The sequence below is a fragment of the Acartia tonsa genome, chromosome 3 (assembly GCF_053477335.1).
Source record: "Acartia tonsa isolate MP-2025a chromosome 3, ASM5347733v1, whole genome shotgun sequence".
NCBI lineage: Eukaryota > Metazoa > Arthropoda > Copepoda > Calanoida > Acartiidae > Acartia > Acartia tonsa.
Window position 1 is genome coordinate 33,471,656 of NC_137262.1, and position 17,775 is coordinate 33,489,430.

The following is a 17,775-nucleotide window of genomic DNA, read 5'->3' on the forward strand; positions in this document are numbered from 1 at the left end:
CCGGTTATAATCGACCGGATATGAATCGGTTTCGAAGCAAAAATGAAAACTAAAATTACTCCTACGGCAGATAACATTATTGGTGGAAAAGTTTCGAAACTGATAGTTGCTATAAAACTTATCAAGATCAAAATGAAAAGCCTCTAAAGTTTTAAAGCCATCGAATGAGAGTTCGTGTTTACAAAACTTTGGGGACCAGCCCAATGTCCTAAAAGTCACTCTAAAAGCAGCCCCATATAATTATCTATGAGGACTTCAAATCACAAAATATCATAGCATTTGGTGTAAACATGTTAAATATGACCACATTGGTTAATATCTTATTATCTTAATGTTGTCGGAACATATACAAAGTAATTAGATATGGACTTTTTAATTAAAACTAGGGTCATCATGTTGCTAAATTTAAACAGGATATAGATTTATAGCAGAGCCACCTTATAAGGTTTTGTTCGGGGATCTAAAGGGATAAGACAATGATCGATAAATTGATGTGGATCTCCAATTATGATACATAAAATTATCCCTTATGTAAATTACAATTAGTGGTTGGTCTAAGGGTAAGCAAAGCATGTAACTGAATTATTTTATTTTCAGTAACTTTTGCACTATAGTATGCTTAAGAAAAGATACTCTACAACAGTTAAAGTATGTTCTTTTGTCTGTCAGTAAAATTGTCTGATTTTTGGTACAAAGCTTAAAACGTTAAAACAATTGTTAGAAAGCACCAGGAGTTCTATGAATTAAATGTATATTAAATGGGATTCGACGAGCCAAATACAGTAGCCTTACTTCCCTGCGCCGCTTCTCTCTTTTTCTCAATACACATGTAGACTTAATACTTGTTCTATTAGTATATCCTCTTCCTTTTCCTCTTTAAATCTTCATTGCTTTCTCTTTAACTTTTTAGCTTCCCCTAAATTCGGGGGTACCTTTTTACATTATCAAATTACCCCCCAAAAAATGTTACCCCTGCCAACAGATTTCAGGGGGGTAATTACCCCCCCCCCCCCCCAAGCAAATTTTTAACCCCGGGGCAAAATTTTCTCTTTTTTTTGGGGGGGGGGCTAAAAAAATTGCAAACTTTTCTGCAAAAAGGACCATAGAAGGTTGACAATGATTAGATGTAACTGATATAAATATATTCCTACTTTTGAGCTGTGTATATTTGTATTACTTTATTATTTATTATTTTACTGTATTATTATTTTGTAAAAAGTCTATTTTCAACAAAAGTTCCGTGTATTGTTCTTGTATAATTGTTTTTTATTAGTTTATGTATACTGAGATTCCTAAATATTGGACTTCAATGTCCTTGTTCTGTTTGTTATTGTGTGGTTAAAATTATGTTGCTTTTCTTCCTCTTCTAACTAGATTAAAATAGATATATCACACAATTTTTCGTATCACTTGATTTTTAATAACACTGCGGATTTACATCAAAATGGACAGTCGATACTCTTGTCCTATTATATAAAGTAGTAAGGTTTTTGTTGTCTGTAGCTTAAGATTTTGATAACTGCTGTAGGTTTTAGTCTATTTTATTTCTAGATTTAAGTCTTGAAATGTTTTTGGCTAATTTTTGCCCTCTAGCTCTCCATAAAGAGCACCTAGATGCTAGGGGCGCAGCCGCTTGTTTCGAAAACAGCGTGATCTAAGATTTATAAGACAACTTAAATCCTTAAACAAAACATGAAATATTGCGAAGCTCCTAGAGGCTAGGAACGATGCCATATTTATGACTTACCTTTTTGAACAAATATTATTTGATTGACTGGCCCCAACTTTTCCTACTTGGTGGAAGATATGCTAATTTTTAATATCAACTCAAAGCCTTAGGCCTTTGTTTAACTATTAAAACAGAAAGTTGGTTCAGTAATTATCTTTTAGGGCAGGGTAAATATAGATCAAGCAAATAATCCTTAAAATTTTCCATAAAAGCGAGGCATTAAATTCAGGTGGGAGTGTCAGAACTGTGGACTGTTTCGTAACAATTGTAGAGTTGCAACGCTTTAACTAACTAATACAAGTATCATCATGCCAAGACTGATATCAATGAAACAATTCCAACCATCTAAATTAACAAAAGGAGATATACGGTCATGGAAGTATTATCAAAGGCAAGTACACCAACGTTTTTTTTTCTTTTTTTGCGGAGGTGGGGGAATTCCGAGGGGGATAATTTCCTTTGTGGGGAGGGGTAAAATTAGGCGCCTAAATCAATTTTCCCTCAAAACAATTTTTATTCTTGGGGTAAAATTTGCTTTAGGGGGTAATTGCCCCCACTAAAATCTGTTGTTGGGGGAGAGGTGGATAATTACCCCATTGAAATATAATGAGGGGTTATTTACACCAGAGGTAATTTTTTTTATTTTTTATTTTGGGGGGGTTGTAGTTCAAAACTTTCAAGATTGCTATAATTTTACAAATTGATTAATAAAAACATACAAATATAATATAATACATATATGTATATTAAAACATTTTATCAAGTCTTAGTTAAATATGTACAAAAAACTTATCTTTACATATACTATATAACAGAAATATTAGGTCATTGACCTTTTTTTAATAATCGTATTATTTAAAAACTGATAAATTAATAATTTAACTATATTCTAATTCAAATTAATAATACAAAACATTTTATTTGATACAAGCATATTTAGCACAGAAAAGGTTGGAGAACATACATTTGATTGGCAAACTTTTTAATTTTGACGTTGTATTGTTATATTAACCTTGCGCCTGATGGTTCCATCTTCTCCTACTTCCTCAGTTACATGATGTTCTGTGCGTCCACCCTGAAGTCCTCCAATATTGATAGTTCTTCCATCCACAACAATTTTGGTTCCTTCTTGAGCCGATGTTGAAGTAAAGCTAGAAGATTGTTGTTGATAAGGCATGTGATCTCCTTGAATGTTGATAGTTCTACCACCTGTGATAGTTATTGGAGCGTCTACTACAGACCTACTGTTCATTGTTGTAAAAGTTGGAAGATTGTTAATAGTTGTTTTTCTTGTAACTGTTACATTCGTACCTGATCTTGAAGCTAAATCTGACAAGCCAAGCTGGTTAAGTAATTTAGCTGTATCATCATCAACACCATTGAATTGATCTGTAGCTACATTTGTATCCACATCTCTAGGAACACCAGAGAAGGATGATTTTTTTTCTTTTTCTACATTCTCTTCTGGTATAGATTGTTTGTTGTTTGGAAGAGTGGCCCTTCTATGTTTATCATTTTTGAGTTTAGTTTTAGGCCTTTCAACATTGGCAAAGGATGAGCTTTTTCTTAAAGGCTTACCAGTGGCAGATACCCATTCATAGTCATTGTAACTACACAAGGAATCTTTAACCTCTTCTCCATTTTCATATTTTCTATAAACAATTCCTAGGCCATTGTGGAAAAGATCAATTCTTCCCCCTTCCCATTGGCCATTCTCGTTCATATGTCCTATCATAACTTTTTCAGAAGTCTCAACTCGTGTGGGACCACCAACCAGGTGAGTGCTTTTAAATCCATCTTTGCATTTTGCTGTGAGTTTTCTCCCAAACTGGACACTTTCTTTAGTGAATTTGATAACTCTATATCCTGATACACTCTTTTCAGCATAAACAGTTCCATGTTCACGTTTAAAAGGTTTCATCTGTTGTTTTTCAGGCACTTCAGGAATATAGGCTGAAATAATTCAGCGTGTAACTAGTTATTTAGAGATAAGAAATATTAATTTTGAAAATATAAATATAAATATAGTATAGATACCTGGAGAGAATTTGCATGTTTTTGGAAGTGTTCGTACTGCATGATAGAAATTACAAATGGTTGACATGCTTTCTTCTATAATTTTCATTTCTTCATTGAAGAATTGCATCTCACTCATGGTTTGAGCCTCTTTCTCTTCAGTTGTGAAAGATTCATAGTTGTTGATGTAGTTAACCTTAATATGGAGGTACATAGTTCTGGTAGTAAGCACAAACACATACAGCTCATTCAAACTATCAAAGTCTTTGGCACACTAATAATAATAATTATGCTTAAATACATGAAGTACTAAAAATAATACTTTTAACTGAGGAATTTGTGGTTTTATGCGAGTTTACAAAATATCTGTATTGTAATTAATTCTTTTTTTATATTTTAGACCACTAAAAAGTATATAAGCATTCCTTTGTCTCGTATTCATGTTTAAATAGGCTTTGTAGATTCTTCGCATCAAAGTACTTTCTGTAGCTTACAAAGTGTGCTGCATTGCCGTAGAATTCTCCTGCCCATACTCTTTTACAGGGTACCTGCTCCATTGATTTAAATTGAGTTCTGATATCATTCATCCCATCCTTGAAACGTGCTTCAACAATGTGGTCCAAGATCAGGTCCATCTTTCCCTGTTGTGAAAGGATTGGTAGTTTTTTTTATAAATAATTTCTCAATACTCAACCCCCCACCCCTATATGCTGAATATTCAAGCTTCCTATTTAAGCAGCAAATTGTTTCAGGGGTAATAATTGTGTTTTGCTCTAAAGTAAAGGCTAACATAGAGTCAAATCATTTTAAAAATAACAATAGACTATAAGGGTAATGAAATCAAAAGACTAGTTTTCATGAAACAACATAACTTAGGACTCTTATTCAATAAATGGATATTCTAATGAAAATAACCTATATAAACAAGATTTAAACAAAAAGACCAACATTCAAACATTACTTTTACAGAAAGACAACCAATTACATCATAGAACAACTGATTCTTTTAGCTTCTAAACATTGTAAATGGAATATGACTTCACACAGACACCCTATTTCCAGATACACAATAATTTATACAGACAGACACAAATACTACTTAATAACTTGATAGATTTATTTGTTGTTTATTTCCAGATACACAATAATTTATACAGACAGACACAAATACTACTTACTAACTTAATAGATTGACATCCAAGTTTTTATACCCCCCAAAACAGTCAAGGGTGGTGTCAATTAAAAAAAGTCACAAACTCCTTAATTAAGCGAAAGTGTGGACATTATTTGAACTTATTGATTATGTAGGTAGACAGACCTTAAAATTACATCACTCAATTGTTGTCTGTATTACACCTCCATAAAGCTAACAGAACCATTTTTTTAATTTGTGGGAAGTGTAAAAAAAAATTTGCATCCCTGTGCAAAACCCTGTGCACAAGACTGAAAACAACTCACCTCTAATGCCGTCAACTTTTGGTTGATTTTTTTCATGTGTCTATTTAGCATGTCAAGGTCAGCGGCCGCGTCAGGATCCAGAAAACTGGCAGTTACAGCTAGACATACTGCGAGCAGTGTAATTGGGTAGAATCCAGAGATTTCACCAGCAGCACTAATAAAACAGAATTAACAGATTTTTATATTTTCTTATTTATATTTATCTACTAGCAGCTATGACCCGACGGGCCTTAGGGACACTTAGGAGAATGGGGGAGGGGGGTGAACTTGACCCTTCACATGTAATTCGATTTTTTCCAACAAAAAATTTTAGTTAGGATTATTTTTTTTAATACATAAGACATACAAATAAGGTTAGGTGTTCTGTGCTTTCATGGCACTTTGATAAAAAACACCGTAATTTTTTCTCTCTTGATAAATTAATCTTCCCGAAATAGCTTAAAACCACTACAGCACCAGAATATTTTCTTCATTCCAATGGTTGGTTAATTAAACTAGAAGTGACCAAATTTTTCAACTCAGAATTTGAATTTATTTTGTTTTTCATTATTAAGGATGAATATCAATTTGTCGTCCATTATCTTAAAATTCTTAATCCCAACATATTGTTTTTATTCTAATAAGCTTTCTTATGAGTCAAAAAGTTCATATACTGGAAAGAAAATAATTATTAGAAATTCTTGAATTTTCTGAAAAAAATTTCAACAAATCAATCATGATCATGTTTTAACTGTCGGTGTTCTTTGAAAGGTAAAGATTTACATTTAATTCAATTTTTACAAATATGCATTAAAACAAAAGTGTTACAAAACACCCACACCTCGTTTTATTTCTTACTTACTTGCACAATTTAGCTGCAACTGCAAGTCCAAGGGCAAGCTCGGGCTTTTTCTTGTTTACATTTTCAATGAAGTCGCCAATTGTTGGAGACAATTCAGCAACATCTTCAGCATGTGCAAACAGTTTTTCTGTCATCTCAGTGATATCTTCCTCATCCATTTTTATCTGTAAAATTATGATAAAATTACCCCTTAAAAACCTCTTTTGGTGCCATTGTTATAAGGTTTAGTTATCCTGAGGTTATCAAGTAAATATGTAGTTTTCTATATAAATTTTAAAATGCAATTTTGACTTAAACAGGGATGACAACATCCATAAAAGCGATACACTGAAACGGTAGGACAAACGGACATTAACACATTAATTTTTAGAACTTGATTAAAGAGTTGCTTCGCTTACAACATTATACTTTGTTGTCCCAGGAATCAACATACGAAAAATCAAATTAATCGGATGATTAGATCATATAAAAATTAATTGTTAAAAAAGTTTTAAAAATCAACATGTTTAAAATGGACGTACGGACATACTTGTAATGATTATAAAGTTGCTATGCTTTCTATATAGTACCTAACTACTAAAGAAATCACCATGCAAATTTTGAAATCGATAGGACAATTCTAACATGCCTAAATTAACGAAAAAAGCTATCTGTCTGTGACGGACGTACGGACGTAAGGACCGACCCTAATTATAGAAAAGCTTCGCTTTAAAAAATATATTTGATAGCAGTCATTAGTAATTGGTAACTTTATATAATTTTTTTTCAAAGCTTGAAGAAAAATAAATAGTGATGAATGCTAATACTACTCATTTGAAAAGAAAGTACAAATAAACGACATTTTAAAATTGAAAAAAACTCTTACTTCACTTTAATCTTTTTTTCTTAATAAATTTAGGTTTTATCACTTAGTTTTATAAATTCGAAAACAAAAATAAATTTGAGTTTATGATGATTAATAAAAGCATACTAAAAAAAATCTTATAGCAACAATTGTTATTTTTTGGAATTTTGAATGCTTATCTTTAGGGCTCGGCCTATGAATAAAAATGGCTGGGTTATATATTGTTAAATAAATAACAACATTCGAAGCTTAAAAATCATGGACGGACATCCAGAAAAAAATGACCTATAGGAGCATAATCATAGGAAATAAAAATTAAGCTTATAAATCACGATCTAGCTCCCCAATTAATGGGCAAATCTTGAAGAAACTTTGTTGATATGTGTAGAATGTAAACATATTTACTCCCTTACAATTTCAGCTGTCTATCTTGAACTGGAGCTGAGAAAATCAAGTTTCCTTTTAGCGTTACGGACTGAATGAATGACGGACGTAGACAAATTGAATTATAGAGTAGCGTCGCTACAAAAAATAGAGTTACGCCTTGAAAGTTTTTTCATCATTTTGCTGCAATTGTGGTGATTTGACGGCGGTCAGCGGCAATTGTAGTTATTTATGGCAGATGCTGCCGAGCCTTACTTATCTCTTATTGAGCTTACATTTAAAATTGTCAAAGTATTATAAAAATTCAGCGAGATAAGAAATATTTTTTATAAACTAAAAAACTTTGCTTGCTATTTCTTCTTAAAACTTATTACTCATCCTAATATTATTATACAAACGGACGGACTTGAGTCATAGAATAAGGAGTCTAAGGCGTTTTTATCTAAAGGATGTCTGGCACTCTGTAGGTAAAAATCTCGATAATGGCTGGTGGACTGATATGGTTCTCCGTTACAGTTATGCTTTTTCTAGATCCAGGGAAGGTTAATTTTTAGTTTGGGGAGGGTATCTCCACCCCTAAGAAAAATATCCCCTGTAAAATATTTTTTTAATATTAAGTATCAACATACACCTTCTCCCCTTCCCTTAGGTGCTCCCAGAGGCCTTTAGGGGCATAGCTGCTATTAAGTCATAAAGGAAATTGCCATTCGTAAGCGTAACACCCAAAAATTCTAAAATATCTTTTTATGAAATCAAAACTATCATGATATTTTTATTAAGTTAGCATAAAAAACAATGACATTTAACAACAAAAAAATGTTATTTTCAAACTTTATTTGTAAATCAATAACATACATTTAACAAAATAAGATAATAACAATCACACTATTATAAGGATACAAAAGGCTTTGTGATAATAATTACTTGTATTGCACTTATCCCAGCCAATTATTATTATTACTATATTCACATTTTATAACATATTACATAGTAACAATTATTTCATTTTTTACAAATACATATATAAATAGCTCGATAAAAAATAAAGATTAAAAACGCTAAAGAATAAAAGAGCGAATTAAGATTATTTAATAAATTTTGATATTTCTTTGACTAGAAAAAGACAATAAAAAATGTATTGATATTTTCAAATTGAAAAAGTTTAATCTACTAAAAAATTTATAAATATCTTTTTTTTATTAAAAACACCCAACCTCTCAAAGAAGTCAAGTTTAAAATAGAATAACATTTCCAGTATGGCTTCGAAACTGATTAATATCCGCTTGATTAGAACCAGTTCTCAACCAATCTGGCATGTATAGCATCGTATTACAGACATTAATTTTCCAAGAATGTTAAGATTAAAATCATATTATTAATACAGTTTTGGTTGCCCGGGCTTTAGGCCCCTCGACGCTAACAAAACTGTTTTTAATCTTCTATTTTTCGACTTTGATATCTGTAGAAAGTTGTCTATAATACGATGCGATAAATAACTAATAAAGCCTTTAAGCAAAGTTGAAATATTAAAGCAAACAGAAAAGCCTCATAAAGCATGTATATACATTGTACAAGAATTGATTTACAAATTTTACAAAGGTTTAAATATCACAGTTTAAAAAATAAAATAATTTGACTAACATATACATAATAATATTTTCAATATTTTAGAAGTGAAGCTACTCTATAGTTAACATTAGAATGTTAAATAGATATAAGAAACCGTAAAAGTACATTCGATATGCAGTGTTAAATGCATTATGTTTCTTATTTTATTTGATGTATTAGAGTTAAATTAGATTAGTCTAGAAGTTTTTTCTATTCACAGGCATTTCCTTACAAAATAATAAAAGGCTTTTGCTCTAAAAAAAAGCCATGTGACGTCATAAAATGAGGTAGATGAGAGGAGAATCGGGAAAGAAAACCCATAAAAAAGAGATGGGCAATCCCTCATTTTTATGACGTCACTTGGCTGATTTTTGAGAGACTTTGTAAAGTTACCTTTTCCTTATTTTGTAACTTATTTTGAATGCACAATGTTAATGCATTATTCAATATATTATTAATTCATAAAAAATAAACTAAAAAACCTAATTCTGATTGGTCTACAGCAAAGATGTCTAATATGACGTCAGATGGTCTGCTTGTCTGATGAGAGAGTAGAATGGGAGCACTGCACTAACCACTGTCCGACCATCATTCACAGGGGAAAGTTTTCTAAAAACTTTAATTTTCAAGATCTAAGAAACTGCATTATTTCTGTGCAGAAAGAATGATTTGGCCAAATACATGGTATTGTTGTAAGATTATAGCTGGTATCTTAAATGACAATATTCTACCATTTCTTTTTTTAGTCAATTTTAAAATATGAACTTGTAATACAAGGATCTAAAGGGATAAGACAATAACCGATAAGTTAATGTACAACCCAAATGATGATACACAAAATGACCTCTTCTGTAGATTACAATTAGTTATTGAAACGTTTGGACACTCAACTAAATGAACCATCCAATCAAGATTTGATAAAAGTCCCCATGTTTGTTAGGCCAACGAATAAATTATATAGTTATTATAAGACTAGTGTAATTAACAGCCCAATGTCCCCTCCCTAACTGCATATAATAAACACTACAGATTTACGTTTTAGTTTACCTATACCTGTCTTTAAGAGCATTCTACATAATATGTTATACAGAATCCAACTTTCATTTTCTCTTACAAATTTCTTTCTCTTTTTTCTCAATTTTTTCCTTTGGTTTTTATACTGAAAAATATTTTTCTCTATTTTCCAAATTTTTGTAATCTTTTTTAACAATGGCGTGCAGAGGTTTTTTGTGACACCTTCCCTTAAACCAAAATAGAGGTAGGTGTGAGATTTAGAGGGGTGAATTCGAGACAACAGGAGGGGTGTAAGTAATGTATCAATGGCGTGTAGAAAGTTGTAGTGGGTGTATTCATCCACACCCCCTTTCAACAAGCCTCTATTTTTTCCACAAAAGTTTATACCATATATTTCAGATATGATATATTTTTATTCAAATAAATAAATTAAACTAATATATTAAGCTTAATGTTATAGACATGGATATTTTGTTGCTTTGTAACTAGAGCTTTATCTAAAAGTGTCTTGATTTAATTATTATACAAGTATAAACCCCACAGGGTTAGGGCCCCCACATGGGTTAAAGATAAAGAAAAACTCTGCTCCTTTTATTTAAAAAGTTATAGAGGGTAAGGGGGTTGGTCAATGCTTGCTAGCCACTTAGAGGGAAACCGCCAATAATCCCAAATTAAAGATTGTCATTTTTATAATAAGGAAATAACGCCTACTTTTTAAAGACAAAACACTATTAAGTATTAAACAATGCATCTTTAACAAGCTAAAAACTATCTTTTTCCCTCTAAAAACTATACTTTTATAGTAGAGATTATTATTATCAAGTTTATTATCATTAGAGATAGAGGGATGGGAAAGGTATTTCATTTTTTTCAAAAATATTTTCAATATTAGAAGAAAGAGTAGAGCCCTTGGATTACAAACAAATCTTAAACTAAATAAAATAGGAACTGTATTTTTCATTGTAGCTAAAATATAGGAAGATAAATTTGTTATCTTACTACTTATAATTAACCTACCCCTTGAGTCCCTGATTTATTGAAGTGATTGTGTCTGCTCTAAATTAATTGATGTCAAGTATAAAGGATCTATTAGCAAAGGTGTTCTTCAAATTTCACCAAAAAATCCCCAAATTGAAAAATTAGGATATAAATAAAAAGATTTTAAAAACATTGGGGTAAATTCAATAGTTTGAGTGGACTGCATAATAGTCTTAAATTAAAATATGTTATAATAAATCTGTGTTAGTATTGTTTGTGGGACAATTTTATGTGGACACCTTTAACAATATATTGGGAGGTTGTATTAAGTTATAACAAACAAGAAATTATATATGATTAGGAAGCACCAGATATAATTACTAATTTTGACCTTGATTTGTTTGTTCTTTTAAGTATTTGACTTCTGTTTAAGGGAGCAGGTACTTATGAAATTGATTGTAGATTTATCAGAAGTTTCCTGTCGTATGACCACAACCAAACTTAGGTTAGGTTTACAAGGATTAAATGAGCCCTGAAGGAATAGTTTGATGTTAAAATAGGACCCCAGATGTTTTGAGCCCCTCAAGTTGGCTAAAATCATTAGAAACAATATTGAAGATTATGGGGGGGGGGGGGGGGAAGGGTATTGATGGTTTATTCAAAGGTTTGAATGAAAGTAACCTTTGACTTAATAATTATTGTGTTTTTTTACTTGCTAAAAACAAACAATTAAAAGATTTACCGAAAATCAAAATCAAGAATGTAAGCTTTTTTCCATAGATCTTATTGAACAAATAGAAATTTAGAATACAAAAATTACAAAGAAAGATGACCTTTAAATGCAATCCTTCCTTAATTAAACATCTAATTTTAAAAATGCATGACAAAAATATTTCATTACCACGACCAAGGCTCTGGGAATGGATATAATATTACTTGGATGTTGCATTGGATTTTCATGTTCTAACAGAGTTAAAATCGCAGCGGGCTAAAATAACGATTTTTTTCACCCACTTTACCCCATCCCCAAACTGACCATGCTCCAATTGAGTTCCATGTTAGCAACCTAAATTGACGACAATTCTTCACATGTCATAAAATCCATGAATGTTCTACATCCATTGCTTTGGTCGCGTGTGAAAATGTGCCACTGCAGGTTACCAACAAAATTATTATTTTTTTTAAGAAACATAAAATGAAAAATTTAGTCAAAAATATTTCTGCGGTTTATTTATAAAACAAGAATGTGTTTAATGAATACAGGATTAAACAACAAGTAACAATGCTCATTTTTGGCTTTGGCATTCTATTAAACAAAAACCATTGTTGTTGTTAGGGGGCTGGGAGTGTTCGTTCTAAACCAAAAGAAGCTCCAAAAATATTTTTTTGTAGGTAAAGATGATTATGTTGATTCTAATATATGGTAAAATATTATCATTTAAAGGTGTTTTTAATGTCTATAGAGTAGCTACGCTATTACAAATTATACATTTGCAAAAAAAATACAGTAAAATAATTAAATTGAATTGCACATGTTAAATTTTGTTCAATTATTGCACTTAGAAATTATTTGATGATTTGTTTCACTCATTTTAGGCAAATTATTGATGTTTTTTAAAGTTTAAATTTTGATATTCTTTGAATAATATTGATTCTTTGATAGTTTGTTAAATTAATAACAACTTCAATTTATTTTGCCATCACATTATTGCACAAAAAAATTGCCATAGTTTTCGATATATTGCACATATAATTGATATGTTACTGTATTAATGTTTAACATTTTTATAATTTTGTAATACTATTGATATCACTATAAAAATAACACAACTTAATTTCTAAAAAATAATAATTATTTTTATGGTAAATATCCGAGGGAGGAATGCATATTTGTCCCAGAAAACGACTTTTTAGTGCTGCGACTCGAACCCAGCGAGTCAGCAGACACTGATATTTCTGACTTTAGTGTTCCACTAGGCGGTCCACCACCTGCAGCTGACTTATTTACAACAGCCTGGGTTTTAATGGCTGTACCGCTGGCCTCGCCATCAGCCGATTTCCTTGGTTTCCCGCCATTTTTCCCGTCAGCAGCAACGACGACATCCTTGGCGCCACGGGCTGCAGTAGACGCTTTTCTGGTAGCCGAGGGGTTCCTGGACTTTGGTGTCTGGCTGCTGGACCCTCCAGCCTCAGAATCCAGGTATTGGTGGTGTCTAGAAAAAAGGAATAATATCATGAATCTGAATTTTTTACTCAATGGCTTCAATTTTAAACCTTTTTTTCAGTATGGCTTAGAAAACGATTATTATCCGTTGGATTAGAACCAGTTCACGAAAGTCATCGTACACTCAGGGCTAGCAAAAATGGTTTCATTCGTATATTTCAATATCCGCGAAAATTAGTCTATAATAGGATGCGATAAATAACTAGTACGATTTTCACAGTATTATGAAAAAAATAATATTCAAAATTTCACTTTATTACTAAAAATGACCAATATCAATATAAAGATTGAAACCAATATAAGTTTCTCTGGCCAAAATGACAACCAACCCTTTTTTCACACATATTATTGGCGCAGAAATTGCAATTTAAAATCAATAACTTGAGGTGTAAGAAAAAAAAACATTTTTATTTACACATTGGCTGGCCTGTAATTTATGGTATGCGTTGTAAAGGAAAGTTGACCAGAAAGAAGAATTTTTATGTAAAGTTAATTGTTTTCACCATGTGATGTATACACTAAGAATGTATTCTCTAGTATGGCTTCGAAACCGATTAATATCCGCTGGATTAGTACCGGTTCTCAGCCATACTGAAAAATCATGAATAGCAACGTATTACAGAAGATTTTTCACAAATATCAAAATAAAAATCATAAAATTAATACCAGTTTTGTTTGACAGGTTCTTCGGCCCCTAAAGGCTAACAAAACTGCTTTTAATTATTTTTTCATTTTAATATCCGCGGAATGATGTCTGTAATACGTTGCGATAAATAACTATTCTCATAGAGGTTATTTAAGCTTCTAAGACAGTTTTAAAAGGACTTTATTAATCTAAAAGACAAAATTAAAACAGACTTACTTTTAAGCTAAGTTAATTTAAATTTATTTTTAAATGCCTAATTAGATAACAGATATTAAATAATTTACAATAATTAAACATTATGTCATATCTATCTAAGTAACGTGTATGTGTTTTCGTATATCTGTCTGTACCGAAGAATCAGGCTAACCGCTAAACCGATATGGTTCTCCTTTAATGTAGCTTCTTTTGTGTCCAAGGTATATTTATTATTATTTTGGGAGAGGGATTTGGCTTTCTTTTCCCTCCCTACCAACCTCAAGCGCTTCTAGATGCCTCTAGGGCGCAGCCGATTGTATATCTAAATTATACTATTTTTCTAACTATACTAACTATTTCTTCATAAAACTGTGGTTACAAATAATCCTATTATATAAAGTAATAAGCGTTTTTTGTCTGTCCCAAAGGATCTCGCTAACTACTAAATCGATATTGTTCTTTTTTACAGTAAAGCTTCTTATAGGTCCTTAAACTATTTTTGGGAAGGGTGTCTTGAACCCCTCCCAACAAAAATTTTTTTTTTTTATTCTTTTGAAACTCAAATTTAATATGGGATGAGGTCGACTTTTCCTCCTCCTAACTTAAGTGTCCCTAGAGGCTTCTAGGGGCGTAGCCGCTAGTTGTGAATATTGTAATAAAGTTAATAACAGATATTAAAAAATTCACAAGAAGATTCATAGAAAGTGAAAATGGATCATATGGACATTTCATTTCAAAGAAAACAACAAAAATATTACACTAGAAAACAGCCAAATTAACTATAAAATATAAAAATATAAAACTAAAACATTCAATCCAAGTCATAATCAGAATGTCAATATGTAAATTTCTAACATTCTTTTTATATTTCCCATATCAAATTAAAAGGCTTCTCAACAGATTCGACTTGTTAATTTTTCTTGGAAAAATAAAAATTCTAACTTTTAAAAACTAACAAAGTTTTATGAACTAGGATTTTTAACTGTTCTAGAGGAACATGTTATAAATATTTGTGGTATTTTTCTGAGAATTTGTCTGTCTGTCCGTTTGTCTGTCTGTCAGTCTGTCCGTTTATCCGTCGTTGTCGGATGTGGTGTGAACTAGATCACTAGAACTAGAAGATAAATCAACATTTCCTAAATTTCTGAATAAGTTTGAGTTCTTTGAAGCTCATAGAGTTTACATGGAGGATTGGGGTAGCATTAATTCATCTACTGTTTAACTGTACGCAAATCCCCAATCTTAACTAACATTTTGATATTTTAAAACAAATGCAAGGACACTTTACAATTAGTTCAAACTTTTCAATCAAACATTTTAAATGATTTCCATTCAAGTTGTTAATATATGGGTTTAAAACTTACATGAGTCGCAATTGGCTATTGGCTACTGGCTATTTTACTAAATGGGTGCAATTCCTTGTTTTAAATGGAAGCAATTCCTTGTTTTAATAGCAAAACAAGGATGACAATATCCATTTCACAAAATTGCAATAGATATTAAGAAACCTTGATATTATTCGCTAAATTTGAATTGAAAATCAGAAACAAAAAATGGAAACAGCTGTAAAAGACACAAGTAACCAAAAATCTATAAGAAAGCAATTTTAGCCGTCTAACTTTCATAGAAGCCAAAAATCACGTTTCAAATAAACACTTTCAGACAACAACAGACAGACTAACATTTTGAATTATTAATTAGCTTCGCTATTATTAAATATGATCTAGTAAATCTAAAGCAAGTGCAAAAAACGGATGTGGGAAAAATCAGCACACTTTAACCGCAAAAGAAGGCCGAGAAATTATTTTTTTGAAATGTGTAAATACTCTTTTCAGGAGATTTAGCATAGCAATTTGTTTCTTAAAGCTGTCCGTCAAAACATGAAATATCATAAACAACACTTTTTATAGTGCCTATAAAAATGACGTCATACTCGCCTACCGTTGGCCAACTAAAATTCATACCAGACAGCCATTGGTAATTTAGTCTCTGTAATGGCCTTTCATTGGTCATTTGTATTGTATAACGTCATTTTTATAGGCACATATACGCCAATTTGGTTCTTCTTTTTCGTTATACTTTTAATTAATCACAGGTTTTAGTCAAATTCAAGTGGCCGTATAAATTTTTATTTGAATTCTAAATTCCTTCTATTTATGACTTTTTCCATAATAACATTTGCATATGTCTTACTAACTCTTTGCTACGGGGATTTTTATTAACATAAATTGCATCATTTAACCCTTACAGATCGGGGGGGGGGGGGGCTCAAAGAGCCCCCCCCCCTCTAGTTTTTTCAATCTCATTTTTTTTGTAGGTAAGATGGAGTGCTGTGACTTCATGACTTTTTAAGTTTAGTAATTATACGTCGGCAAGAGTTGATTTTATTAGGATATCTGGTCTGTGTCGGTCGTGGTGTCCGGTCAAAGTCGGTTGGGTAGCACAAAAATTAGAAAAAAAATTCGAAATAAATCTTAATTTCTACATTATGACTTTTGTGTATAAGGAAAAACCTAAAATTTTTTTGGTGAATACTTAGATATCAATGACCTTCTGAGAAAAGTTGTGTTATGACCGTTTGACCGCTCCCTGACCGACTTTATGACCGATTTTTGTCCGGCTTTTACTACAGACATGAATATCGTTGCTTCTATTACAGCTAGAGACCTATAATTATTTTTGGTAAATCCTTGAGCAACATCAAACAGATAAAAATATTAATTGGCGCCGCCAACCGCCGTTTTACCGCCGTAACCGCCGAAAATGGCGGTTTCCGTTATTTGCCGTTTTTCGGCGATGATCAGAAAAAGTAATTTTTTTGTTATGAAAAATAAAAGTTTGTCCTAAAATTTGGTCATCCTAGCTGCAAAATTGGCCGCTCTACAGCTGTTTTAAAATTTAGCGGCTGGCCGCTAAAAAGCAGCTAAGGAGCGGCCTGGCCGCTATGACTAGAAAAAGTAATTTTCTCTAAAAATACACATGAACCACCAGAAAAAAATTTTACGTCTTTATCTGCAACAGGAGCCGAGATAGAGGGGGGGGGCTCTTTGAGCCCCCCCCCCCCCCCCCCCCGATCTATTAAGGTGGGAATTGGGGCCCGAGCTGTAAGGGTTAACAAAACAAAACAAGCTTTACTTACATGTATAAATTAGCAATAGGATGACGAAGCCCAATCTGTCCTACTTTTGATTCCTGTAACGTCATAAAAATGAGGAAGATAAGAGAAGAAGTGGGAAAGAAAACCCCTAAAAAGAGTTGGAAAATCCCTCATTTTTATGACGTCACATAAATTAAAAGTAGGACAGATTGGGCTTCGTCAATAGGATGAGTAGAAAAATAGGTAAAATGGCAAAAATAATCATTTGAATTTTATTTAAAGGATTAAGTTTCGTTTCCAAGCAATTATAGTCAATTTAAATATTTTCAAATAGATAAATGGTTTACTTCTTATACATTTTTTCTCTCTTATGCGTAATTAAAACAATTGTTTAATATTATATGCAGTTTTAAAAGATATTAATTAGAACCTTATTTACATAGGCAATGTATCTTTATATTCTACAAGTTATTAGGTCCTCTGACATTAAATTCTTTTTAAAAATAAAGAAAAATATAGGAAGTTGGGGAGGGGGGTTATTTTGTAGGGCCTCTTTATATTGGGAAAGTTGTCCAACCTAATTGTAAATAATATAAAAATTAACTTGGAATTACAAAACTTCTCCATGTCATTTAAATAGATGCTTTCAATCAACATGCCTGACCACTACAGGAGACCTAAATTTCCTGGGCCTAATCCCGCGGAGCCCTAACCCTGCGGTGATACCAAGATCACAAAAAA

General features: G+C 31.8%; 3 protein-coding genes across 3 annotated transcripts in view; all 3 read right to left on the reverse strand.

Annotated features, from left to right (window-relative positions):
- Window positions 1–2,456: 2,456 nt before the first annotated feature.
- LOC145315209 (uncharacterized) lies at window positions 2,457–4,015 on the reverse strand. Its single transcript, XM_080155249.1, has 2 exons — window positions 3,767–4,015; window positions 2,457–3,682 (listed from the first exon to the last, which is right to left on the reverse strand). Exons 1-2 carry the CDS (start codon window positions 3,957–3,959, stop codon window positions 2,712–2,714), a joined length of 1,164 nt encoding a protein of 387 aa, XP_080011375.1. The 5' UTR covers window positions 3,960–4,015; the 3' UTR covers window positions 2,457–2,711.
- A 134-nt stretch (window positions 4,016–4,149) lies between these two features.
- Window positions 4,150–6,209, reverse strand: LOC145314845 (uncharacterized). The gene is made up of 3 exons (XM_080154926.1): window positions 6,045–6,209; window positions 5,204–5,357; window positions 4,150–4,386 (listed from the first exon to the last, which is right to left on the reverse strand). Exons 1-3 carry the CDS (start codon window positions 6,200–6,202, stop codon window positions 4,150–4,152), a joined length of 549 nt encoding a protein of 182 aa, XP_080011052.1. The 5' UTR covers window positions 6,203–6,209.
- A 5,839-nt stretch (window positions 6,210–12,048) lies between these two features.
- LOC145314846 (uncharacterized) overlaps window positions 12,049–17,775 on the reverse strand; it is a 57,145-nt gene continuing 51,418 nt past the window's right edge. The window contains exon 22 of the mRNA XM_080154927.1: window positions 12,049–13,085. Within this exon, the coding sequence (XP_080011053.1) occupies window positions 12,731–13,085 (355 nt within the window). The 3' untranslated portion in view covers window positions 12,049–12,730. The remainder of the gene's footprint in view (window positions 13,086–17,775) is intronic.

Bases quoted from the DNA above. Each gene is read 5' to 3' on its own strand.
- LOC145315209 (XM_080155249.1), bottom strand. From the start codon at position 3,959: ATGTACCTCCATATTAAGGTTAACTACATCAACAACTATGAATCTTTC. The intron at 3,683-3,766 runs GTATCTATACTA...GAATTATTTCAG, and splicing joins AACATGCAAATTCTCTCCAG to CCTATATTCCTGAAGTGCCT.
- LOC145314845 (XM_080154926.1), bottom strand. From the start codon at position 6,202: ATGGATGAGGAAGATATCACTGAGATGACAGAAAAACTGTTTGCACAT. The intron at 5,358-6,044 runs GTAAGTAAGAAA...CTGTTTTATTAG, and splicing joins GTTGCAGCTAAATTGTGCAA to TGCTGCTGGTGAAATCTCTG. The intron at 4,387-5,203 runs GTGAGTTGTTTT...CTTTCACAACAG, and splicing joins AAAAGTTGACGGCATTAGAG to GGAAAGATGGACCTGATCTT.